This window comes from Oryzias melastigma, linkage group LG7 (assembly GCF_002922805.2).
Source record: "Oryzias melastigma strain HK-1 linkage group LG7, ASM292280v2, whole genome shotgun sequence".
In the NCBI taxonomy this organism is placed as follows: Eukaryota; Metazoa; Chordata; class Actinopteri; order Beloniformes; family Adrianichthyidae; genus Oryzias; species Oryzias melastigma.
The window spans coordinates 3,759,392-3,780,331 of NC_050518.1; the positions used below are offsets into that span (position 1 = coordinate 3,759,392).

The 20,940-nt window shown below is 39.0% G+C and overlaps 3 protein-coding genes across 6 annotated transcripts in view; 1 reads left to right on the forward strand and 2 right to left on the reverse strand.

The window, feature by feature from the left end:
• The window catches only part of emc1 (ER membrane protein complex subunit 1), an 11,689-nt gene extending 10,155 nt beyond the window's left edge, over window positions 1–1,534 (forward strand). The window contains exon 23 of one of the 2 annotated variants that reach the window (XM_024292298.1): window positions 1,132–1,534. In XM_024292298.1, coding sequence (XP_024148066.1) covers window positions 1,132–1,311 — 180 coding nt within the window. In that variant the 3' untranslated portion in view covers window positions 1,312–1,534. The remainder of the gene's footprint in view (window positions 1–1,131) is intronic. The other variant, XM_024292299.1, reaches the window with a different exon arrangement.
• A 583-nt stretch (window positions 1,535–2,117) lies between these two features.
• LOC112158767 (ERBB receptor feedback inhibitor 1) lies at window positions 2,118–8,383 on the reverse strand. 2 transcript variants are annotated; one of them, XM_024292302.1, is made up of 4 exons: window positions 8,164–8,383; window positions 5,323–5,491; window positions 4,546–4,619; window positions 2,118–4,034 (listed from the first exon to the last, which is right to left on the reverse strand). In XM_024292302.1, exons 2-4 carry the CDS (start codon window positions 5,367–5,369, stop codon window positions 3,088–3,090), a joined length of 1,068 nt encoding a protein of 355 aa, XP_024148070.1. In that variant the 5' UTR covers window positions 5,370–5,491; window positions 8,164–8,383; the 3' UTR covers window positions 2,118–3,087. The 2 variants fall into 2 exon arrangements, with proteins under 2 accessions (XP_024148070.1, XP_024148071.1); XM_024292303.2 differs by lacking the exon at window positions 8,164–8,383 and adding an exon at window positions 5,649–7,059.
• Window positions 8,384–17,470: 9,087 nt separating this feature from the next.
• Window positions 17,471–20,940, reverse strand: part of zgc:154075 (uncharacterized protein LOC556929 homolog) — a 9,632-nt gene continuing 6,162 nt past the window's right edge. The window contains exons 12-14 of one of the 2 annotated variants that reach the window (XM_024292301.2): window positions 20,624–20,725; window positions 19,269–19,430; window positions 17,471–19,192 (exon numbers count right to left, since the gene is read on the reverse strand). In XM_024292301.2, the coding sequence (XP_024148069.1) occupies window positions 19,067–19,192; window positions 19,269–19,430; window positions 20,624–20,725 (390 nt within the window). In that variant the 3' untranslated portion in view covers window positions 17,471–19,066. The remainder of the gene's footprint in view (window positions 19,193–19,268; window positions 19,431–20,623; window positions 20,726–20,940) is intronic. The other variant, XM_024292300.2, reaches the window with a different exon arrangement.

A 20,940-nucleotide genomic window follows, 5' to 3' on the forward strand; every position in this document is an offset into this window, starting at 1 on the left:
TTTTTTTTTTTTTTAAATATTTGCTTTTCTGTTTTATTTGTCATTATGATCTTTTTGAATGTTTTTGCGTCAAGCGATATGTTGATGGGATTCAAACTGCAGGGCCAACCTATATAATAGTGTTCTGTAGGTACCCCTCAAGTTTAAAGACTGCATTTTATACCTGAACAGCTCATAACGTTGAGACAAGGACAAATAGACATTTAATATCTTTGTAACAATTGAGCACACAGCTGTCATCTTTATAAATTACCACAATTTTTAATTTTTCTCGTTACTAATGTGGTTTTCTGAAAGAGGGGATCCTAATGTCTTGTTTCCACTGAGTAGTACGGTCCACTTCTGGTATGGTGTGGTTTGGTTTAGAATGGTCCAGGCAATTCGGGTTAGGTTTTCTAATCCGGTCAAAGCTGGACCGGCGCACCGCATGCAAGGTGTAGGCCGACTGCGTATCATAGTAGTGTGACCACAGCAAAGTGAAGCTAACTACTATAGAAGTCATCCAGCAGCTCTTTTTTACCACTTGCCTTTTTGTATTTACGAAGCATTTAATGTTTGAAAGAAGCTTGGGGGCAACGTAGAGGAATACAGACGCTTTCTTTTGTTGTAATGACATTCTACCAATCGGCGGATTCCAATAGTAGCTCCGCCCTAAGCTGTCTGTTCCATTTTTCTATGGACCTATAACCACTGGGGGGCCCAACAATTGTATGGTTTGTCTTGCTTAATGGGTCAATTTTTTAATGAAAACACTTAAAATACCAATATCACTCCTGATTGGAGAGAGTGGTTGCTATGGAAATGTTGACTCAGACCGATTTGGACCAATCACTGCTTACTGATGTCGTCTAGCTCCAACATGGTGGCATCCATATCGCAAAATTAAATTGACGTTCTTCTGTTGGAGCAGGAAGTAAGGTGATGTCACAATCACTCTTTCCAGTTCTCTTATACAGTCAATGGTGTCGACTTCAATACTGTCCTGCTGCTTAAAAAGATTTTTATTTTTGTTCCAGCTTGATCTTTCCTTGGTTTTGAACTATTTTCCCATTAACTCTGATCATGGTTATGATTCTCACACCTCAGCTAGAACAAACCTGAAAATAAATGTAATATATTGTTTCCCCTTAGGTGGTGGCTTACGGTCTTGACATCTACCACACGCGAGTGTACCCCTCCAAACAGTTTGACGTACTCAAAGACGACTACGACTACATGCTGATCAGCAGTGTTCTCCTTGCCCTGTTTTTTGCCACCATGATCAGCAAACGCCTGGCAGAAGTCAAACTGCTCAATCGAGCCTGGCGTTAATGCGATGGTCCAAGTTGCACACCTCACAGCCCCAACGGCTGCAAGAAGGACCTCTGTCCGAGGAGATGAGACTGCCGAGGTCACGCCTGCAACAACAGCACAGGCCAACGTTAAATGAGGCTCATAAAGAACTGCGAGGCAGTGGGGAGGGGGTTTAAGGAGGCAGGCGTTAGTTCAACTTTTGTGTGTTTTTGTTTTTTAACTTATTTTGCAAAAAAAAAAATTAACAGAATCAAATTTCTTCTGTGCCACATCATTTTTAACATATAAGTACATAAAACAAATTGATTTATGAAATTTAGAAATAAATTCTTATTTAAGTAGATAGAACAAATTTGTTTTTTTTTTACTTTTCCAAGATTACTTAAAAGAAATTTTAGAACCTCAATGTTTGAAGCAAATAACAGGGAGACAATAATTTAATAAATGTGAGTGATAAGTTGTTAAAATACTATATTTGAATAGTTTTGGTACTTTGTCAGATTGGGTTGAGCACGTGATGAAAATGTAGCATGGTGAAGAAAGACGGCATTGATTTTCTTATTATAGACTCTGTTAATCATCACATTTTACAATACGGAAACAACAATCAGCAGCCTTTTTTTTTTTTTTTTGCAGTTTTAATTAAATAAAGTTTTTTTTCCAGAACTGCAGTCTTATTTTATTTAACGTTGTGACTTTAATTAAAGCAAATCTTTGTGTGACAGTTCTAAAACAAACTTTGTAGACTTCAGTTTTGATGGTGTATTAAACTGATCATCTGGATTCAAATACAGTAGTTTTGTAATATAGAAGAAAGCCAGACATAGAAGGAATAAGTTATTTATTTCTATAAATAGATTAAAAACATTTCTACAGTAGCCGCTTCAGACAAAATGATGTTTTGAAGTCTTCGTTTGGGCTTAATGCAACGCACAGTCTTCATGTATATTTCAAAGACGGTGTAACAAAAGGTTGTAAACATAAGCCTGGACTTCAGCAGTGTAAACATAACATGTTTTTCTATTTCAGTCAAAAAAACACACCATAACTGTACTACTTTGACAGCTTTTAACTTAAATTTGCAAAATTAACATTTTTTACAGAGATGTAAATGAAAACAACAGGCTTTTAAACACTGCTTTTGTAAAACCAGTGACGTGTTCCTCATGTTGATCAAAATACTTGAGTATTAGCTCAAATTTCTTGGTCTTAATCAGGTCTGGAGGAGATCATTAGCTCCCTGGAAGTCGTTTCTTAAATAAATACACCAAATGAAATCAATCGATCAGTTCTTCTTACACAAATACAAGTTTAAATAAATACTTTTTCACAAATATAAACACTGAGGTAAAAATAATCCACCCTTTAACAAGCACAAACCAGAAGAACCTGCTTTTTTCTTACAGTTTTCATGTTCATGTTGTGATTTAATCATATTTTCTATTAAAATTAAATGTGAGAATTCAATACTTTCAATTTAACGTAAATAAAAACAAAAATATTACAATTTGAATGGACGGATGGGCACAATCCCAGCTTGTACCTTAAATCATACATGTTTAATCAAAAAACCCAAATTAAAAGACAAAAAGTTTCTCCACTGTTATTGAAAATACTATAATACTGTGTTGCATTGGTGTCGTTTGGACGTCTTGAATACTGACTAGAATTTTCAGTCAAAAACCTTGAGATATAAAGCAAAGCTCATAAAAAAAACCCAAAACTGAATACATGCTTTCACGTTGAACATTAGGACTCCGTGTTCTGTCCACGTCACTTTCCTCCTGCAGGTCTCTACCTTTTCTGCCAGCTGCAGGGACTTCCTGTGCCGTTGGGCTCGCTCAGGAGTCTGTCTCGTCTGTGCGAGTGTGCCGAGCAGCCCGACGGCAGCAGGATGTAGTGCGTGGCGCTGGCCTTTTTGCCATCCCTCAAAATTGGAACGATGCAGGGAGAGAACTCCGCCGCAGACGGGGGCCTCTCGCTCTGCTGTCTCTGTAGAGCCTTGCTCACGTAGTGCGGGTTAGCAGCAAAACTTTGCGTGACGGGCATCACTCCGTTGATGTAAATCGGCAGTCTTTTGGGGCTCGGGGTTCGCGGCGGGCAGGGTGGGACTAACGGCACCCGTGGAGGAACTTTGGGGGCCTTGTCCTCTTTGGCACTCTTTGAGGGTTTCGGCGGGATGGGGATTCGAGGAGGGATTTGGGGCTTCTCTGCTTGTGTTGGAACATCCAACCAGGAAAACTGAAACCTGGAGGACTGCTGTTCCTGTTTGCTTTCGAAGGCAGAGACCTCACGCTGCTCGTTGTCTTTGTGGAGAGAAAAGCACCAGTTCCTGGCTTCTCTTCTGCTTTCCGATGCGTCCTCTCTGCTCGGCCACGAAAAGGCCACAGAGCTGGTTCTGGCAGCCCGGTCCATTAGTGAGCTCTCCTGATAGGCAAAATTGACTTGACCCAAGTCTTTCCTTCTGTCCCTGCAAATGCCCTTTGAGCAGCTTTTGGGTAAAAGTTTCCTGCGATCACTGCTGAAGAACTCCACCTCACTTTCAGACGCCTCATCTGTCAGGAGATCCTCTGGATCTGGCAGAGGCGGGAGGGGTTTCGTCTCCTTCTGGCGACCCCCAGGTCCCGTCTGTTTACGGGACACAGGGACTACCTGGTCGCCCTCGTTGAGCTGCAGCGCCTCCTCCGATGTTAATCGGTAAAAGTCGGAGTAGAGTGGAGACTGGGCCTCGGAGAAATTGGCTGGAGAAAGAAAAATAAAATGATTGCACATTAAAACATTGTATAATCCAGGAAGCAGAGAAAAACCGTGCTGAAAACATTTGCTGAACCTATCACCTTCTTCACCAAACATCAGCCACAACACCCTGATTAACACAGGAATTGTCATTATCTGCAGGGCAGGCCATAATCTTAACAGAGCTTCCCATAACCTTCTTCGTGGAAACATCCGATGTGTCCCAGACTGCAGGAACAGCTGGCGACCAGGCAGAGATAGCTTCCCCTCCTCCTTCAGCCTGATCTCCCTTCTGTGATACACAGATGCCAAACTCACCTACGCTCTGTCTAGCAGCTGCTTTGTTACAAATACTCAAGCTAAAAATCTTGATCTGATTACAGTCTAAATATCCTTAAAGTTAGATTTCCACAAGTATTTAAACCTTTCATCTCTAGACGAATCATAATGATAAAACGATCCCCAAAATTGTCCTAAAAATGACAAAAATGTAAAAGTCAAATCTAAGAGACTCACATTTGAAGGCCTTGAGCGTTTGCTGTTGTTGAAGCCCACTCAGGTTTTGTTCCATGTCAGCACTCAGGCACATCCTGCAGTGGAAAAGAGGTTTAGAAATCCAAACAGGGCAGCATGTTTGAGTAAATCATTTCTGCACGTAACCTAGAAGTAAGTCATTATGTGTTAAAATGGAAAAAACGTTTTCCATTTTATGCACCTCTCTTTATTTCAATTATGTAACAGCAATCTGGTTTTACCTCTTTTATGAACAATACTTTTTAAAAATTATTTTATTTTAATTTCCATAAAAAACAAGATATTACACAAGCTCTTATGCCTGGGAAATAAAAGGGAAAAGGAAGAACAAAATGTATTTTTCTGCCCCTTTTACACTATTACAAGTATGAAAATATAAGTAAAAAAAAGTGAAAAATATATATATAAAAAAGGCACTATCTAGACGTATTTACACACATGCTATTTAGAATATCGACATGTCTGTGGTTTACATCAAAGACACTGAACAGTTTGTACATCATTTTTAATTTTAGGTACCTAAACTTCAGCATTAAGGTTAATTGATTGTATTTTTGTGGTAGTTCTTTTCTAACTATTTGAATTGTTAGAAAATGCTTTTTCAAATAAATAAACCAAACATAAATACTAAGAAAACTGTGAAATTAGTTTATATAATTTAAGGCAAACTGTTTTTTAGTCTGTTTGTCCGTGTTTCGATTGCTCTGTCTTTAGACCAGTTATGTTGAAACGGTTTTTAGTCGTGTGCCGTTTGTGTACCTGTTGAAGTTGGGCTGGCCCCAGAAGTTGTTCTGATTTTCATCCATGTTGCGTCTGAAGATGCGCTCTCTTACAAATCAAAACCAGGTCTTGCAAATCTTAATCTGGAGTTCCAACTTGACAGAGCAGCGATCAAATCCATCACACTCTTAGTCCTGGTGATAGCGCGCTGTCGGAGACAGGAAACATGACGTTAATTTAAACTGGAGTAAAACAAATTAAAAAAATATCCAGGGTACTGTGAAGACAAAAAAAAAGGATGGTCTTTAGGGGTGTTAGTGATTAGTAAATCTCTAATTTCACCACTTTTATGTTACATTACTTACCTCAACTGATTTAAATATCCACAGTGTGGAAAAATAAGGAGTTTTATGAGTTACAGCCCAAAAAAAGGAAGCTTCTTCCACAAAAATCAAAAGAAAATATTTGTATATTATGGTTATTATGTCCTTTTCCTTCTGTCACAATCTATACATCTGAAGTTAGAACAAGCCTCAGTCACAACAGCCCTGTAAATTACTTCAATCTGTTCCAGCAGCTGCACTACAGTCTGTGTGTCTTTGTAGTTCCAGGCTCTTGCTCAAGCTTTTGGGTTCAGTGTGGGAGGCGGGGGGTGGACAGCGCTCCTCAACCTCCTTTTTCTCTTTTGACCATGAGACCCGACAGTACCAGCTCTCACAACAGGGGCAAATTGTTCGGCATTCCTGTAAGGCTCGGAGGAGACAACACCACTACTGAGATTGCACAATCGCACGTCACACTCGCACACATTTGAAGGAAAAAGTCGTCTGATTTTGATAAGATAGTGCTCCTTTAATTTTGCGCGTTACTGTAACTTATGAGGAAATTCTTTGATTTAAAGTTGCTTTTATTAGACCGTTAGTCATACGGGGCAAACGCAAGATTGAACTCATCAGAAGTTCCACCCTTTTATTATTAGATCTTTCCGTTCATAGCTTGGAAATCTGGATTGAATAGTACTAAATAGAAAGGGTCTCATTCTTCAAAGTGCTGCTTTGTTCCATGTCAGGTTGAAGTGGGAAGCCAACAATGCAGGGCTCACAAAGACAAACAACCCAGTGGCTCAAGTGTGCATTTGAATATTTATGCCACCCTTAAACCAACCGCCTGTGATGTCATTTCCAGCCGTGACCCTCGGCGATGGAATACACTGACCAATTATGAATCCGACCAGCAATTACTCAGTGTTCCTGAAAGGAGGCACTTTCAGCCATGAAAGAGCGCTTTTGTGCCAGCTCAAACTGAAAATACAACTGAACTCTCCCATAAGGTTAGAGCTTTGAGCTGTGCCATGGTAACAGGCTGGCATGGCCAAAGATGGTGCCCTACACCACACATCCCGCGCAGGACAGACTGTCTGTTTGCACAGTTGGAGGGATGAGACTCACGCTTGAGGAAATAAAAAAAAAAAAGCTGTTTATTTAGCTCGTGCAGAAGAAGCCTTGATGTTCTGTCCTTGGCAGACAGATTTTTTCCTCCTTTTCCCTGACCATACTGTTACAAGCAAGATAAATACAGAGCGGTGCTTGCATCACATTTGTCCTTTAGTAACAGTTTGACAGGATGTATTAGTGAAAAAAAATGTAGGCCACAAGAGACAAGAATAGCAACAAAAAGAAACCATTTTCCAACTAACTTAGAGACACCCATTTATACCCACAAATAGACCAAAACAAACATTTCACCAAGACTAAAGGATGACTAGAATAAAATAGGGAATAAGCCAAAACTATATATAAAATTGAAAAAATATATATATATAGATTATTTCTATTTTGGACTGATTTGGTCTTCACAGGAGTATAAATTGTATTGAAGAGTGCTACATTTATATATTTATTTAAATAAAAAAAATATTTAGTTTCCTTGATCTGTGAGCAAAAAATGAGTACAAATGCATGCAGTTGGATGGCTACTCCACTGAGAAAACAGGGACCGCAATAAACTTAATCCAGTGTGGGTCCTTAGGAAATATCAATTTAAGATACTTTCTAACTTTGTAGCAACACGAGGGTCCAAGTCTGAGTCTCCCTTTACCTTTCCCCAGCCCAAATAAAATACAGGGTTGTGTCGGAGAGGACGTCTGCCATAAAACTCTCTACCAAACCAACTGTGTGTGCAAACCCCTGACAATATGTGCTAAAAGAGGAACAACAAGAACTATTACCAACATTTTTTTTTGCTCTACAGTGTTTTAAAACTAGCAAATATACACTGCAACATCCCTTCTCCTACGTGCATACATTAATTTAAACTTGTATTCATATTGTTATAATCGTTATTTTTATTGTTTATGGTCATGATGGCAACAAAAAAGTCATATTTTGCAAAGAAATGCATTTTTACTGCAGTTTTTCAAAAATTCCAGATTAAACCATTTTGAATGCAAATTTTGGTCACTCTGGCGCCCTCTTGTGGTTAAATGGGTGCAGGTCAAGCAGGCGCTCATCCCGCCTCACCGCGGGTTCGTTTGGCGGACGGCAGAGAGCCCTGCAGCGGGGAGGACAGCTGTGCCTCCCGCCGGACAAATACGCGTTTCCGTGCGGGTTTCTGGGTTTAGTTATCCAATTCAGTCACTGGATTTTGTCAATTTTGCAATGCGGTCAATAATAAATGAATTAATTAAAAGTATTTTAACTATTGAGTCTCTTGAGCTCAAGAGAATAGAGCATTACTATAAGAAAATGTCAACTAGGTCATTTTAAAGATTATTTTACTCCAGACATCACATACAATTTAATCTAAAGAAGTAATAGAGTTCATCATTTAGATTTTTAAACGAGTTTAAAACAAAATTTGATGAAAAGTTGTAAGTCTCACCGTGAAAAAGCAGTTTAGGCTCAGCCGAGGACTTCCGGTTCTGTTGAGGCAGATCTCAGAGCGGTTCTGGTCCCATCAAATCTCAGCCATGTGCAACATCCTTCCTCTGGAAAAACAACACCGGCAGGTGAAACGGATTCTGTCAGAGTGACGCGGATTTCCATGACTGCTCATAAAAGGAGCCAGCAGCCCGAGCACGTTACTCTAACTCCACCCAGGACTGCCTTCAAGAGGGAGAGGAGAGGAGAGGAGAGGAGAGGAGAGGGGGTCAAACAAATCCATGAAACAGCTCATCGCTCCTTCTACTAAAGTCAAACTCCATGTTTGGTTTTAATTTAAGTCATCAAATTCCTGGTAATTCTTTGTAAGAATGTTAATCTTTCTCAACTTGTGAATCATTTACTATTCTTGAATGAATGTGGCCTAAACAGAAAAAATATGCAAATTCCTCTTTTCTTTGTTTTGTATTACATTTCAGTAAAAATGAGTTTGACACTTTAAGTATTTCATAAATGTTGTGATACGGCACAGAAAATCAGCTCACACTGCTTCACAGAGGAGTTTTGGCCGAGAGTTTTACACCTTTCTGACTCAACCCAATATTTTATCCGGGCTGGGGACAGGCACAGGGAGACCCAGACTTGGTGGGCTAGAGTGAATGAAGCTCATTGCACTCCCCGAGAAGCCAACACAGGTTTCCCACACACCCAACCAAGCTATTTCATAAAGGACAACAGTGCTTTAAATGCTCCGGTACTCACGGTACTCAGTACAGAATACTGAACTTGAAAAACTTTAACTATGATCGTTATTTTTTTCAAGAAAAGAAAGACATAATTAAAGTAATAATCAAGATTATTCTATGCCCACACATAGAAAATAGGACTTATTTTTATTGATCAATATTTACATTCAACATTCTATGAATTTTCTGTTTCGACTTCCATAAAAGAGAGTACCGCCACGTCTAGTTGTCCACTTAAAGCTCTGAAGAACAAGAATAATTTAAAATAAACTTAAAAAAAAACATGTTTTTTGCTTAGAAATAGTTATTTTTTGTAATAATTTATTAAACTTTGAAAATATTACTTCCCTTTTTGTTTCAACATGATGTTTTTGATCTTATACTATGGTGTTTTTTTTGTTTCAGGATGTGTTTACACTCAGTAAAAGGTATTTAAATGTACTTCTTAGTCTATAGTAAAAGTGAGGTAAAATACTTCCTTTTTATGTACTATATAGTAAACTTGCTATACTTATACCTAAATATACTTAATAAAATAAACTTCAAGTTCACCACTTCTTTTCGTAATCATAAAAAAAACTCATTGTATTTTTGTTTTTAGTACAAAATGTACAACCTTCGTGTCAGTGGAATTTCAAAAACTTCTCTAAATGATCCAACTTTTCCAGAATTTCCCAGAATCTGAGTTCATTTCTTTGGTGCATTTGCTCGTGCACGTCAGTCAGGGAGCCTGTGGGTGGACTGAACACAGAGTGAACTGATAAAGAGAAGCCAGTTGATTGGCGGCACCGTCACGGCGAGGACTCATTTGGAATCTGACTCTCTGTGTTTGTTTTTGCCTTTTCCAGAGAGCACAAAAGAAAAACACAGAAAGCCGTTTACAAGAGAGCAGCTCATTTTGGTTTTTACTAGAGTCCTGACCCAACACTGATTCCCCTCAGATTTCAAATGATCTTTATAAACTCGTACTTGAAGCCACAACTATATTAAACACATGAGTCACAGAGAGATGCAGAGTAACACTGTGTACTCTTTCTAATGTTCGCTATTGTGAAGTCATTCTAATAAACCAGTAGATGGGCATACACACATTAAGGAGTGACTTCAACCTGTATGCCCACTGTCAATCATAAACCCAGAAAACATCTATATTATGTTGAAAACTCATGTTTTCTTGTAAATGATGACTGTCCCTAAGAAGATTTGTTTGCTCACAGGTGCCCACACATTTTAAAACAAATAAGCTGTTTGATTGTCCATATATTGTGCAACATAGTGACAAATAGATCACCTGACTTAAGTATGACAAAGACTGCTGTCACAAACGCGAAGGTTTAATTGAGTCGAGATTATTTTAAAGCCTTAAAAACTTTCTCCTCTTCTTCTAAGATTGAATGTTTGCCACTTGGTGACCCTCTGTGGGCGCACACGGTGACCCAGGATGCTCACAGCTGTGGGAGCTGTTGTCGAGGCCGGCTGCTCTCCCACAGCAGAGGTCAAGTCATTTCCTGCGCTGTGAGACCCCCGTCCCTCGCAGCTGTAAGTAAAGTCAGAAGTCCACCTTCTACATCTGTAGCCGCCCACACACACTCACCCACTCACCCCCTTTTTTTTAATTTGTAAAGCAGAATGTGTCACAAAAGCAAGTAGAAGTTAAAAGCTAGAAGTCAAACATTTAACGTATTATCAAATGATGAATGCTCTTAATTGTCCTATTTAACCACGCCTCAAACTGGAATCAGAGATGACAGAAGTACGTGTTAACATATGTTTTCTATGGTTATTATATTTGTGTGGGTGGACGTGTTGACATGGTGACACAGGGAATTCTCTTATGGAAGAAGCAGCTGTGTACAACCATGCAATAGTAATTAGAGCACCGTTACAGACCACAGGCAGACGTGCTTTACTGCTGCTGTTCTCAAATTCGTGGTTGACCTGGCTTGTGTTTGAGTTTCACATTCCTTTTAATCCGAACGCTGTTTCCCCAGTAAATCTGTGTTAGAGGTTGCAATGACCGAGGGTCACAACAACTGCAGTAAATAAACAACTGAAAATGTATTAAATGAAATTAAGGCACTATAGGGCACGTGTCCTTTAAATTCATAAAGATGTAGGAAAACTTGGATGTTTGTTGACGCCCACCATTTCCTTACAATAAATGACAAAGTTCAGCTCCCCTTTCAAAGTAAAGTGCAGAATGAGTTCCAGACATCTCACTGGCCTTTGTCTGCTGTAGTGAGAGTAACTTGAAACGCTTCCCCTTGGCTTAATCTTTTTATCTAACGGATTTGGAGTCAGATTGAGGCGTCAGGAAGGAGCGGGGCTCCTCAAATGTCTGAGTGGGCTTCGCACGGCGGCCTTTGACCTCATCCTGTGAGGAGACGGCTCAGTTATCAAAGAGCCACCAGCAGGCGGGAGGGAGAGACGGATGAACTGACGAATGATGTTTGGGCTATTTCTTTGACTTCCGGACAGTTTAGGAGGAGGGAGTGAAGAGATATCAACTGTTTTCTGTGTGTTGTTTTGTTTTTCTCAAGGGACCCACAGACAAAAACAAAAAAATGTCCGTTAACAATCAGAGAATGGTCTAAAAATGAACTTTTAGATGTCGTAATAAAATAAATGTCAGGGAACTGAATGTAAAAAGAGAAATGGTTCTCCAAAGATGTAATTTCATAGCATAGAGTGGGCAGAGTGCTAGAAGGGAAATAGAAAGAAGGGAGGAAATGGCACAATCCTTAGAGGATCAGATATAAAAAATAAATAAAAAAATCCAGTTAGAAATGTTGTGCAAAGCTTAAACTGAAAAATAATTTTGATTAAAAAGGTGAGATTAGAGTCAGCATATTTAAAGTCCCACTCCAATCATCTTTTTTTTCTATTTTAAAAGTGTTCCCAGTGCTCTTTTAATAATAATTATGCTGTTTTTAAGCAAATTTTAAAATTCTGTGTCATTTTCCTGGACATAGTTTCTGAAGAACGGCACTATTTGATCAGAAATTTGCCTCTGAGTTGTGACTATCGGCGCTAGTGATTGTATATGAGAACTGGACAGAGTGACCCTCTCCCCACCCAACGTTCCAAATAGGAGGTACCTGCTGGTCCCAAAAAGCTAAAATCTCGTGGACTTCTACTGAGAGATAAACAGCCATAACTCAGTCATTATGTTTGTCAGAATGACCATTCTTGCTCTGATAACTCTTTTTGACATGTTCTAATCCTAATTTTTTTCACCATATTTTTTCTGTAGTTTAAGTTATAAATTGACCAATCAGACGCCTCAATAAAAGTAGGTTGAACGTTCAAGCAGTTTATTGACAGATTCTCCTTAGACTGCTTTCATTGGAAGGGGTGTGGCCTTCTAACATGCTTGCCACTGACTGGAGAGAGTGGTTGCCATAGAAATGTAGACTAAGACCGACGTGGACCAATCGTGGCTTGTTAAGGATGTCTAGTTCCAACATGGTGATAGACCATAGACTGTATAATGACTTGACAAAGTGAGTGTGATGTCAACTTCACAGAATGCCCTACTTACGGCTCCAGCTAAGGGAGCCGCCATTTGGAGCCAGACAGCAGTGATTGATCTGAGTCATGTTCCTACGGCAACTACTGTCAGGAGCAAACTTGTTGGAAGTCCACACCCCTTCCACTGAAAGTGGGCTTGGGAGAATCTGTCAATCAAATGTTTGCGGTGGGGGCCAGCGGGAACCGCAGTTTATAACTTAAAAAATAAATGAAGGAAGAAAAAATGTCAAGAAATAAGCTGTCAAAAAAGGTAGCAGAGCAAAAAGGGTTATTCGGATAAATAGAATGACTCAATAGAAGCATTTGGAATTTTGGCTTCTTGGAGCCAGCGGGTACTCCGTATTTGGAACATGGGGGGAGAGGTCAAGCTGTTCAGTGATTATACAGTTTATGCAATGGAAATATTGCAGAAAAATGGCTACTGAATTGGCTAAATTTATATGGGTGACATCTCACTCGCTCAGTCCACTTCTCTGTATACAGTCAATTGTTGCATTAGAACAGAGTGAAGCAGAGAGCTTGTGGCGCTCTGACTGTACGTCACTCCTACAAGATTTTTCAAACAGTTTTTTGTCTGCTCCTGATTCACAATGATTTGAATACATACTCAGAAATGTAATTTTAATCTTAATTGTCTTTATATATGAGAAAAATGTGACAAGAACATGTTAAACACATCCTTTTCATTGGAGTGGATCTTTGGCAACGCTTCACTTCAGAGGTCAAAGTCTTTTTGAGTCATCTCACAATAAACAGGTTTGTCTTTGATGGAGGAACAAAAGCTAGATTTAGTCATTTTCATTTTTAAGTTAGGAATATCATATGCATCTTAGGATGTGGCTATAAGTTGAAGGAGGTTAAGCCCCCCCCTCAGCTCACAGATTACCCCAAAAAGGACTGGTATGCTCCTTTTTCATCCGTCTCCTCAAGTTCAACCCTCCTCTCTTTCCTTCTTTTTCTTACTCCGTCATTTCCTGCTCAGTCACAGACAAAGCCCAGAGTTTACAACTCCCCTCCCTGTTTTTTCTTTCCTCCACTTCCTTTGTCACAGACTTGTAAGGAGGAATAATACAAACAGCCCTCCCACAGAACTCCCTCAGTGCGATCAGGTAGAGTGGAAAAAAAAATTCAAAGCAGATGTAGGTGTTTCCTGGCAGCGTGGCTGATTCATGAAGTGCATGATTTTTGAGGATTAATAGCTCTGCAGATGATGCCACTGCACTCGTCAAAACATGTCATTAGAGTGCATTGTAGATGGAAAAAAACAACTTTGAGGTAAAGGAGTTAAATTGGCTTAGGGAAAAAAAGGTAATAATGAGCTTTAAACACTTAAATCTTTCAGCAATCACTTTCTTAGACAACATTTTCCTGTTGCTTTAAGGTATTTGCAGACATGCCTTGTTAGAAAAAAGGGAGGAAGTGATGGTGCCGTGATGTAAGGGCTTACGTTAAACATATTAACTACGTGCCTGTGTGGGAAGGAGGGTTAAGGGCAGGGCACTATGAAACGAAAGGGCTCAGTGGTGGACTGGTTGAGTCATTGTAAAGCTGAGTCAGTAGGCAAACTTGCCTCTTTGGAGCATGTAGCCGGTCTATGTGGCATTTTGAGAGTGTGTCTAAACTGTAGCTGAGAGGAGTGAGGGAAGTGAGGTTATCCAAAGGGGATCTGTAGGAAAGAAAAACAGAGCAGTTGGTACTAAAACATCAGGGCTTGCTCCAAAACTGTAAAAAAAAAGGTGAGAATGCTTTTTTGGTAGGAGTGCCTACTCTCACCACTCCTGTAAAGCCCTATCTGGCTCCATGTGAATGGAAAACTTCCATGCCACGCTGCCATTCTGTCATTTTTTGCTCTCCACACCCTTCTTTCCAAAGCAATCAGGATAGTGTCATCCAGTTAAATCCGACCATTGGCCCAAAGCGATCCATCAGGGTACATGGACTGCAGGGCGCACTGTAGAAATTAGTCATCTTGGCGGTGTTGCAAGGTCCAGGAATGGTGTACTGCTGTTGACATTTTTTTTTTGTGTTCAAAGGGCAATTAGGAACACCACCCTCCACTCTGGAATGTGATGTCCTGATAAAACTAGAGGGCTGTTTAAGCTGATTGTAATTATAGGCTGTTACTCAGACTGACTCACTCTAAACTGAGAAAAATGTGGAACGGTTCAGCTTTAAATCCTGAGGAAACCCAAATTCAGTAGAAATAGGTCAAATTTGAACAGTCTGTGGATAATTCCAATGGAGTTAGAGAAGCTCCAGCATTCACGCTGAGTGTAGAACCTACAATCACTAATAAAAAACACATGGAGACTACGAGAAGTTTTCCATTATGCAGTCCCAGCACATCCTTGAGCTTTATACTAGTCATTAATACCCATGTGGGACCCAGATGGCATCTAAAACGACACAGCCAATGTGTCTCACTTTACTCCTTCAAATTCTGATCTTCATTTTTAATTAGCAATAACAAAACAATTATTTTCTTCATTTTACAAATTGTAATTTTCTTGAATGTTATAGATCTTTAAAGTTATAGTAAGGATGGCTTTTATGTGCTTTAATCCTACTTATATGTTAGCATTGTTGTTTTTGTTATTTTCGTTTTTGGTTCGTACGCAGTTTTTGCTTTATCTGTAAAGTACTTGAAGTGACATGTTTGCTGTACAAATAAAGCAGTTGATAAGGAGTCTTGCAGCATAAGGTATTTGGTATTGTATTTACTAAGTTTCAATGTAAAATGTCCTTAAAGAGTTGGAAGAATCTTACACAGAAAACTGGTCGGAATTTCTTGAAGGTAAGACAATAGTTTATGAAAAATTGATGGGTGTATCTACATATTTGTATATATCACATTTTAGAACACTTCTGCTAATAGAAAGGGTTCAAGTCTGTAAGTTAAAACATTTTTTGTTGTGCAATAGCCACATAAATAAACTTATCTTTATGTGTGTTGGTGCAACGGAAATAAGCAATCAAGTGTTATCATTTTCATTGACCTAAACGCTTGACTGAGATAGAATCTGAACATCAAAAAGATGAAGAATCTTGAACAGAATAGAGATTAGAATGAGACCGTTTTTTCACACGTCACTGCAGGAGATTTTGGAGTTTATTGATTGATCAGTAAAAAAGTTCAATATATGACTTTTGTGAGTTTGATAAGACAGGACAACTCATTTGATTCACTCAGTGGCCTCATAGGATACTAAATGATTTTCTTAAACAGCAGATCTGGATTATATTTTTATTAAAGGTCATTTAACTTTCCCAACATCTTATATTCAGTTCATAACTAATTTCTTTTTATGAAATAAAGAATGTAAAGAAGAGCAGAACAATATAGCTCAATGTTTTGTTGAGCGTGCACATAGAATTGGATTTTTTTGTGAATGATCAAAGAAGGGAATTGCAGCGATCAATGCAGGAAGTGAGAAGTCTGTTGACAAGTACAGAAGGAGACCAGGGGCTGATAGTGGGTCAAAGGTGGTGGAGTTTTTGTACGTGGAGATACAGAAAAGAAGAAAAAAAAATTATAGAGCATTTTTGCAGACAATATCCCCCAAGTGGTTTACAATGTACAAGCAAATTGTAACAAAATATGAAAAAAAATATTAAGATACGATAAAAATGGTAAAGTTAACTAAAAGCTTGTCTGAATAACACTGTCTTTAAAATCTTTTAAAGAAAACCAGCCCCACAGAGGGTCAAAGGCAGTGCATTCCAGAGTCTAGAGGCTAATGCAACATGTCAATGTCCTTCCAGGTTGATGTTGTCGAGCCTGACGCACAGACCCATAACTTGAGGAAGAATGCAAGAATAGTTCAGATTAGTTGCCTTTTGAGGAAATGTGTGGGGAGCTCCAGCTAGTTCTCAAGTAAATTGTTGGTAGGGAGGTTTAGAAAGAGGAAGTGGGTTTGCTGGAAAGATGGAGTTGGGTGTCATCAACCAAACGATGAAAAAAGAAGTCAAACTGATGATAGATTTTGCTAAATGGGAGGAGATACAAGAGTTGGGGCACCAAAAAAGAGCTTTGGGGCACACCTGAAGTGATGGGAAAGGGTGGAAATCTGATGGTTTTGAGGTGGATAAAATTAAATCAGACAAATATGAGGGAATCCCCTGAAAGGGATGTAGGTAACACAAACATATCAATATATATCATTTATGAGATTCATGAATGAGTTGCAATATAAATGAAGGAGGACAATGGTAGAAAGGGTTTGTGGCAGGTGATGTCAAAGGTTTAGAACAAAGAGGATTGAGAATAAACTAAAATCTGCTGCTATGACGAATTTTTGGTTATTTTATTAAAGGGAAATTTTTCTGTTAAGGTTTGGACAAAAGCAGAAGTGAGTTGTTTGTACAGATTTTTTTTCATTTGGATGGAGAGAAGTTGAGAAGCAGTCATTTTTGTTCAAGTATGAAGACGGGGTGAAGGCTCAAGGCATTGAAAAGCTAGGACACAGCTGCTGCTTTGAAGAGGATGGGAACAAGACCAGGGCTGAGTAAGGAGTGGACGATGGATTAAAAACAAAGGAGATGAAGGAAGGAGGATTTAACCAAGGCTGTGGGGAGAGGGTCGAGCTGACATGTATGAAGGTTTTGAAATTTTGTTGGAAACAGACAAAAAGTGTTTGTTAGCCCAGGGAGCTCAAAGAAAGATGTGGATGAACCAGGGAGTTGTTGATGTATTTTTTGATTTTTTTTTTAATCTTCAAACAATAAACTGCTCGTGTCATGTGAGTAAAGGTGATGTTGAAGGGTGTGAGCTGGTGTGAATGCATTGTTAAGCTAAACAGAGGATCTTTATACTGCTTTTGCTGGAACTATGTATATCTTATCCAAATTTCACTGTTGTCGAGACTAAGAAAAACCTAAATGTCCTTTAGTATTATCTATTAAGTAAAATACTGTATCACTTGCTATATTACTTGTTTATTACGTCAGGATGCCATGAGATGTTGGTATAGACTTGTACGAATGTGTTGCCTTGTGGAACAACACATCCAAAAATGACACAGGACACAAAACGAGCTTGTAAAATTTTACTAAAACATGATTTAAAAAAATTATGTTCAAACATAGCTTGAACCCTCGTGCTATTTAATGGGGTACAGATGACCCCACACTTACATTGATGAGTGATCCCTCCCATGACAAAGATGGACAGGATTTTATGTTTGCCACAGACACCAGTGATGATAAAAAATGATTGGAAAAAAAAAGTTCAACATGCTGTCTTGTGGGGTCCAGATGACCCCACTTTTAATGTAAAAAGCTCTGTAATCCCTGAGCCTCCCTAAAGTGTGGGACGGATATTTGGGGAAACATTACTTTAAATACTTTAACATGACAAATTCTGACTGCACAACAATCAAGTACCAACTCTGTGACCCAATGGACCCTAAACTAGTTGGATTCAAATCCTCTATTAAAACAGAAATTACCATTGAGAATTAAGGGTTGCTGCACACCTAAAGTCCCACCCACAACTGAGAGGCAACTTTCTAATGAACCACTGCCGCTCTGCAGAGACTATGTCCTAGAAAACAAGAGTTTTTTTTCTTCATTTTGGCTAAAAACTGCATAATCATAATTAAAAAACACTGGGAATGTTTTTTACAATAACTCAAAAGACAATTGGAATGGGACTTTAAGGGGTTTGATTGGGTGGGTTAAACCCTCAAATGGTTCCCGAGCGCCATTGTGTCTGCAGCTCACCCCTCCCCCAGAGGATGGGCCGATGTCGAGAACAAATTTCAGACACCCAAATGTGTGACAAGTAATGGAAATTTAAGGTAAGTACAGTATTCCCCCCTCATTCGCGTGAGTTAGGAAGCGGAGACTTCTGCAAATACACCAAATACACAAATATGCCGAATCCACGAATAGGGACAACCCCTAGTCTCCGTCTCAACCCCACACCCCAGCAGCCGAAGAATGTTCGTTACCGATCCATACTCATCAAAAATACTTCTGATCATGCTTTGCAAATCATCTTTTAAAGAACATTGGAGTATTGCTCAACATAAAAAGAGTTTTTTTGTGAATTTACATTAGGACTGTCACTCTGTCTCTCTTTACCTTAAAAAAGTCAGTGTTTCCTCCTTCATCAGTTAAGGGTGAGAGGGCATCTCTATCCAGAATTTTCTGGTTTCATCCATGATCAACACCTGCTCTGGATGATAAATATCCAGTGCGATTATAGTATATTTTCGAGCCGCTTCTGAGTCAGTTGATGCCATTTCTCCATGCAGGCTTGCTGTGAGTGTGTGCGCACCTGTGTGTGCATAGCGGACGGGCTGGCGTGCTCCTCAACTGCGCTCCTGGGAAATTTCCCGCAGCACCTTCGGAAGCAAAAGTTTCATACAAGTGTCTTGATTTGTCTGTGTTTTAGTAACAAACCACAGAAGTCACGTGACTGAAAAAAAACTCTGCGTGAAACCGCAAATAAAGAAACGCGAATAAGTGAAGGAACACTGTAACTGACTCATTTTCATTTAAAAAAAGCAGTATTACAATTATTGCATTCTATGTAGGATATGAATCCTTTATAATCAATATTTGTCTTGTCCAAAAGTTTTAGTTCGAGGGTCAATTATGGACACATTGATTTTTTACTGTCTTCTACTTTTGGCTCTCCCCACAGAAGACTATCCTGCTTTCCAGTCGTGATCGCTCAGCTTCAAACACAAGCAAGTGGCTCATCAGCGTGTCCTCAGAACCACATCGAATCCGGGATGGATCGTTGTTCTATACACACATAAAAAAGGTGTAAAACTCAGTTATAATTTACAAAAAGAAAAAAGAAAAATAAATACAAACTCACAGCCACTGCAGAAATGAAGGCATCTATGAGGTGATAGTCTGCCGCGCCATGTCCGCCCTTCCCAAAGTGCCCGGGAACGTCACGGTTCGCTGTGATCTTAGTTGATTTTTGGGTCAAAAAATCAAACACACGAATCTCGTGGCCATCACACGACATCTCTCCCTGCACAAAAACAGCCTTTATTAGGCACCTCTTTAACATTGGTTATACAATAGAGCTTTATAATGATGGGATCGCTGAAAACTCTTGATGGTGACTAGTTACTTCAATCAAACCCTAGTTTGCAGCTTTAACATGATAAACTTGTTTTGGACAAAGGCTGATGCAATTCCCACTTTCTGCACTAAAAGGACAATTAAACAGAATTTTGTGTTTATGTTCATGTTTGTGTTGCCATTATGCTTTTTACCCTTACCCTTTGGGGAGGCTTTTAAGATGAATCAGATAATGTATGGTTCATTAACAGTAGCAGTGATCAATTTTCATTAAATCTGACTGGCGCTGGTAGAAACAAAAAGTACCAGTTGGTCTTGAGATTTTAGTGGACAAAAAGCTCTGAACTTAATGGGAAAAATCCTATATTTTTAAGAACACAAGTAAAAACTGTCCAGTCAAGGTAGTTCTTATTTATTTAATTTGTGTACATCCATCCCCATATTTAATTTCTCTTGATTAGGCAAATATCTGAAGTAAGACATTATAACAGAAATGCACTTGTCTGATGAGCTCAGGAAAAATAAGAACATCTTCAGGATAAACATAAGGAGTATAAGGATTTAACTGGAACTATTCCAGCATGCCAACAGTATTTAGAAGAGGCTCAAGAAGGATAACTATGTTTCCAGGCAGTTTTACGACTGCTGACTGTTTCTTAATGAAACTCGCCCAGACCTTTCCTTTCCGGTTTTGAGTAAGTTAGAGGTTTTGAACTCTGTACACTTTTATCCAAACAGTCTGGACATGAGTGGCAGGCGAACAAGCGTCATCACTTCAATTGCAGAATAAATTTTTCACCATATTTTTGTGTGTTGGAGTACAAATCGGTGGTATTTGTTTCCTAACTACTGCATACTGAAGATATATTATTTAGAATATGCTCTGAGAGACACAAATAGGAACATTCCTGTTGCAAAACAGGTCAATACATTTAAAAAAAAGAGGTTTTTCCAACTATGCTTTTTTTTAGAACATTGTGTGCATGTAAATATAATCTCTGTTTGTTTTCCTACAGACTGACTATCAAATCCATTAGAAAAAACAGTCAAATGTAGCTTAAAAATGATCTAACTCATACACAAACAACACAGCTGGAATGAATATTTAATTTTTAGACAGATCTGAAATATATTGCATACCTTGCTGCCATAAATGGTCGTTTTTCTTTGGCAGATTTCTTCTGTGAACGCCACCATGGAGAAGGCGGCTGTCAGCCCTCCTTCAAACTCCATGTTTACCACCTGCAAAAACAAATGTAAGACAAACATGAAAAGGTGGTGCAAAATTAACTTTTATGGATTAAGAATCTTAAATGCTTTATAAAGTTCACAGGATATGAAGAACATTTTTTAATCTGCAGAAAACTCAGAAAAATGTAATGAAAATTAAGCGTTTATGAGTAAGTTTGTACCCAAGTTACTTTATAAGCTTAGTAACTGGCAGATGGAAAGAGGTC

What these genes read in the sequence shown, in the direction of transcription:
- LOC112158767 (XM_024292302.1), bottom strand. Translation starts at nt 5,369, where the DNA reads ATGGATGAAAATCAGAACAACTTCTGGGGCCAGCCCAACTTCAACAG. An exon ending in GGCCAGCCCAACTTCAACAG is followed by an intron (nt 4,620 to 5,322) that starts GTACACAAACGG and finishes TTTCCACTGCAG; the next exon opens with GATGTGCCTGAGTGCTGACA. An exon ending in AACGCTCAAGGCCTTCAAAT is followed by an intron (nt 4,035 to 4,545) that starts GTGAGTCTCTTA and finishes TTCTTTCTCCAG; the next exon opens with CCAATTTCTCCGAGGCCCAG.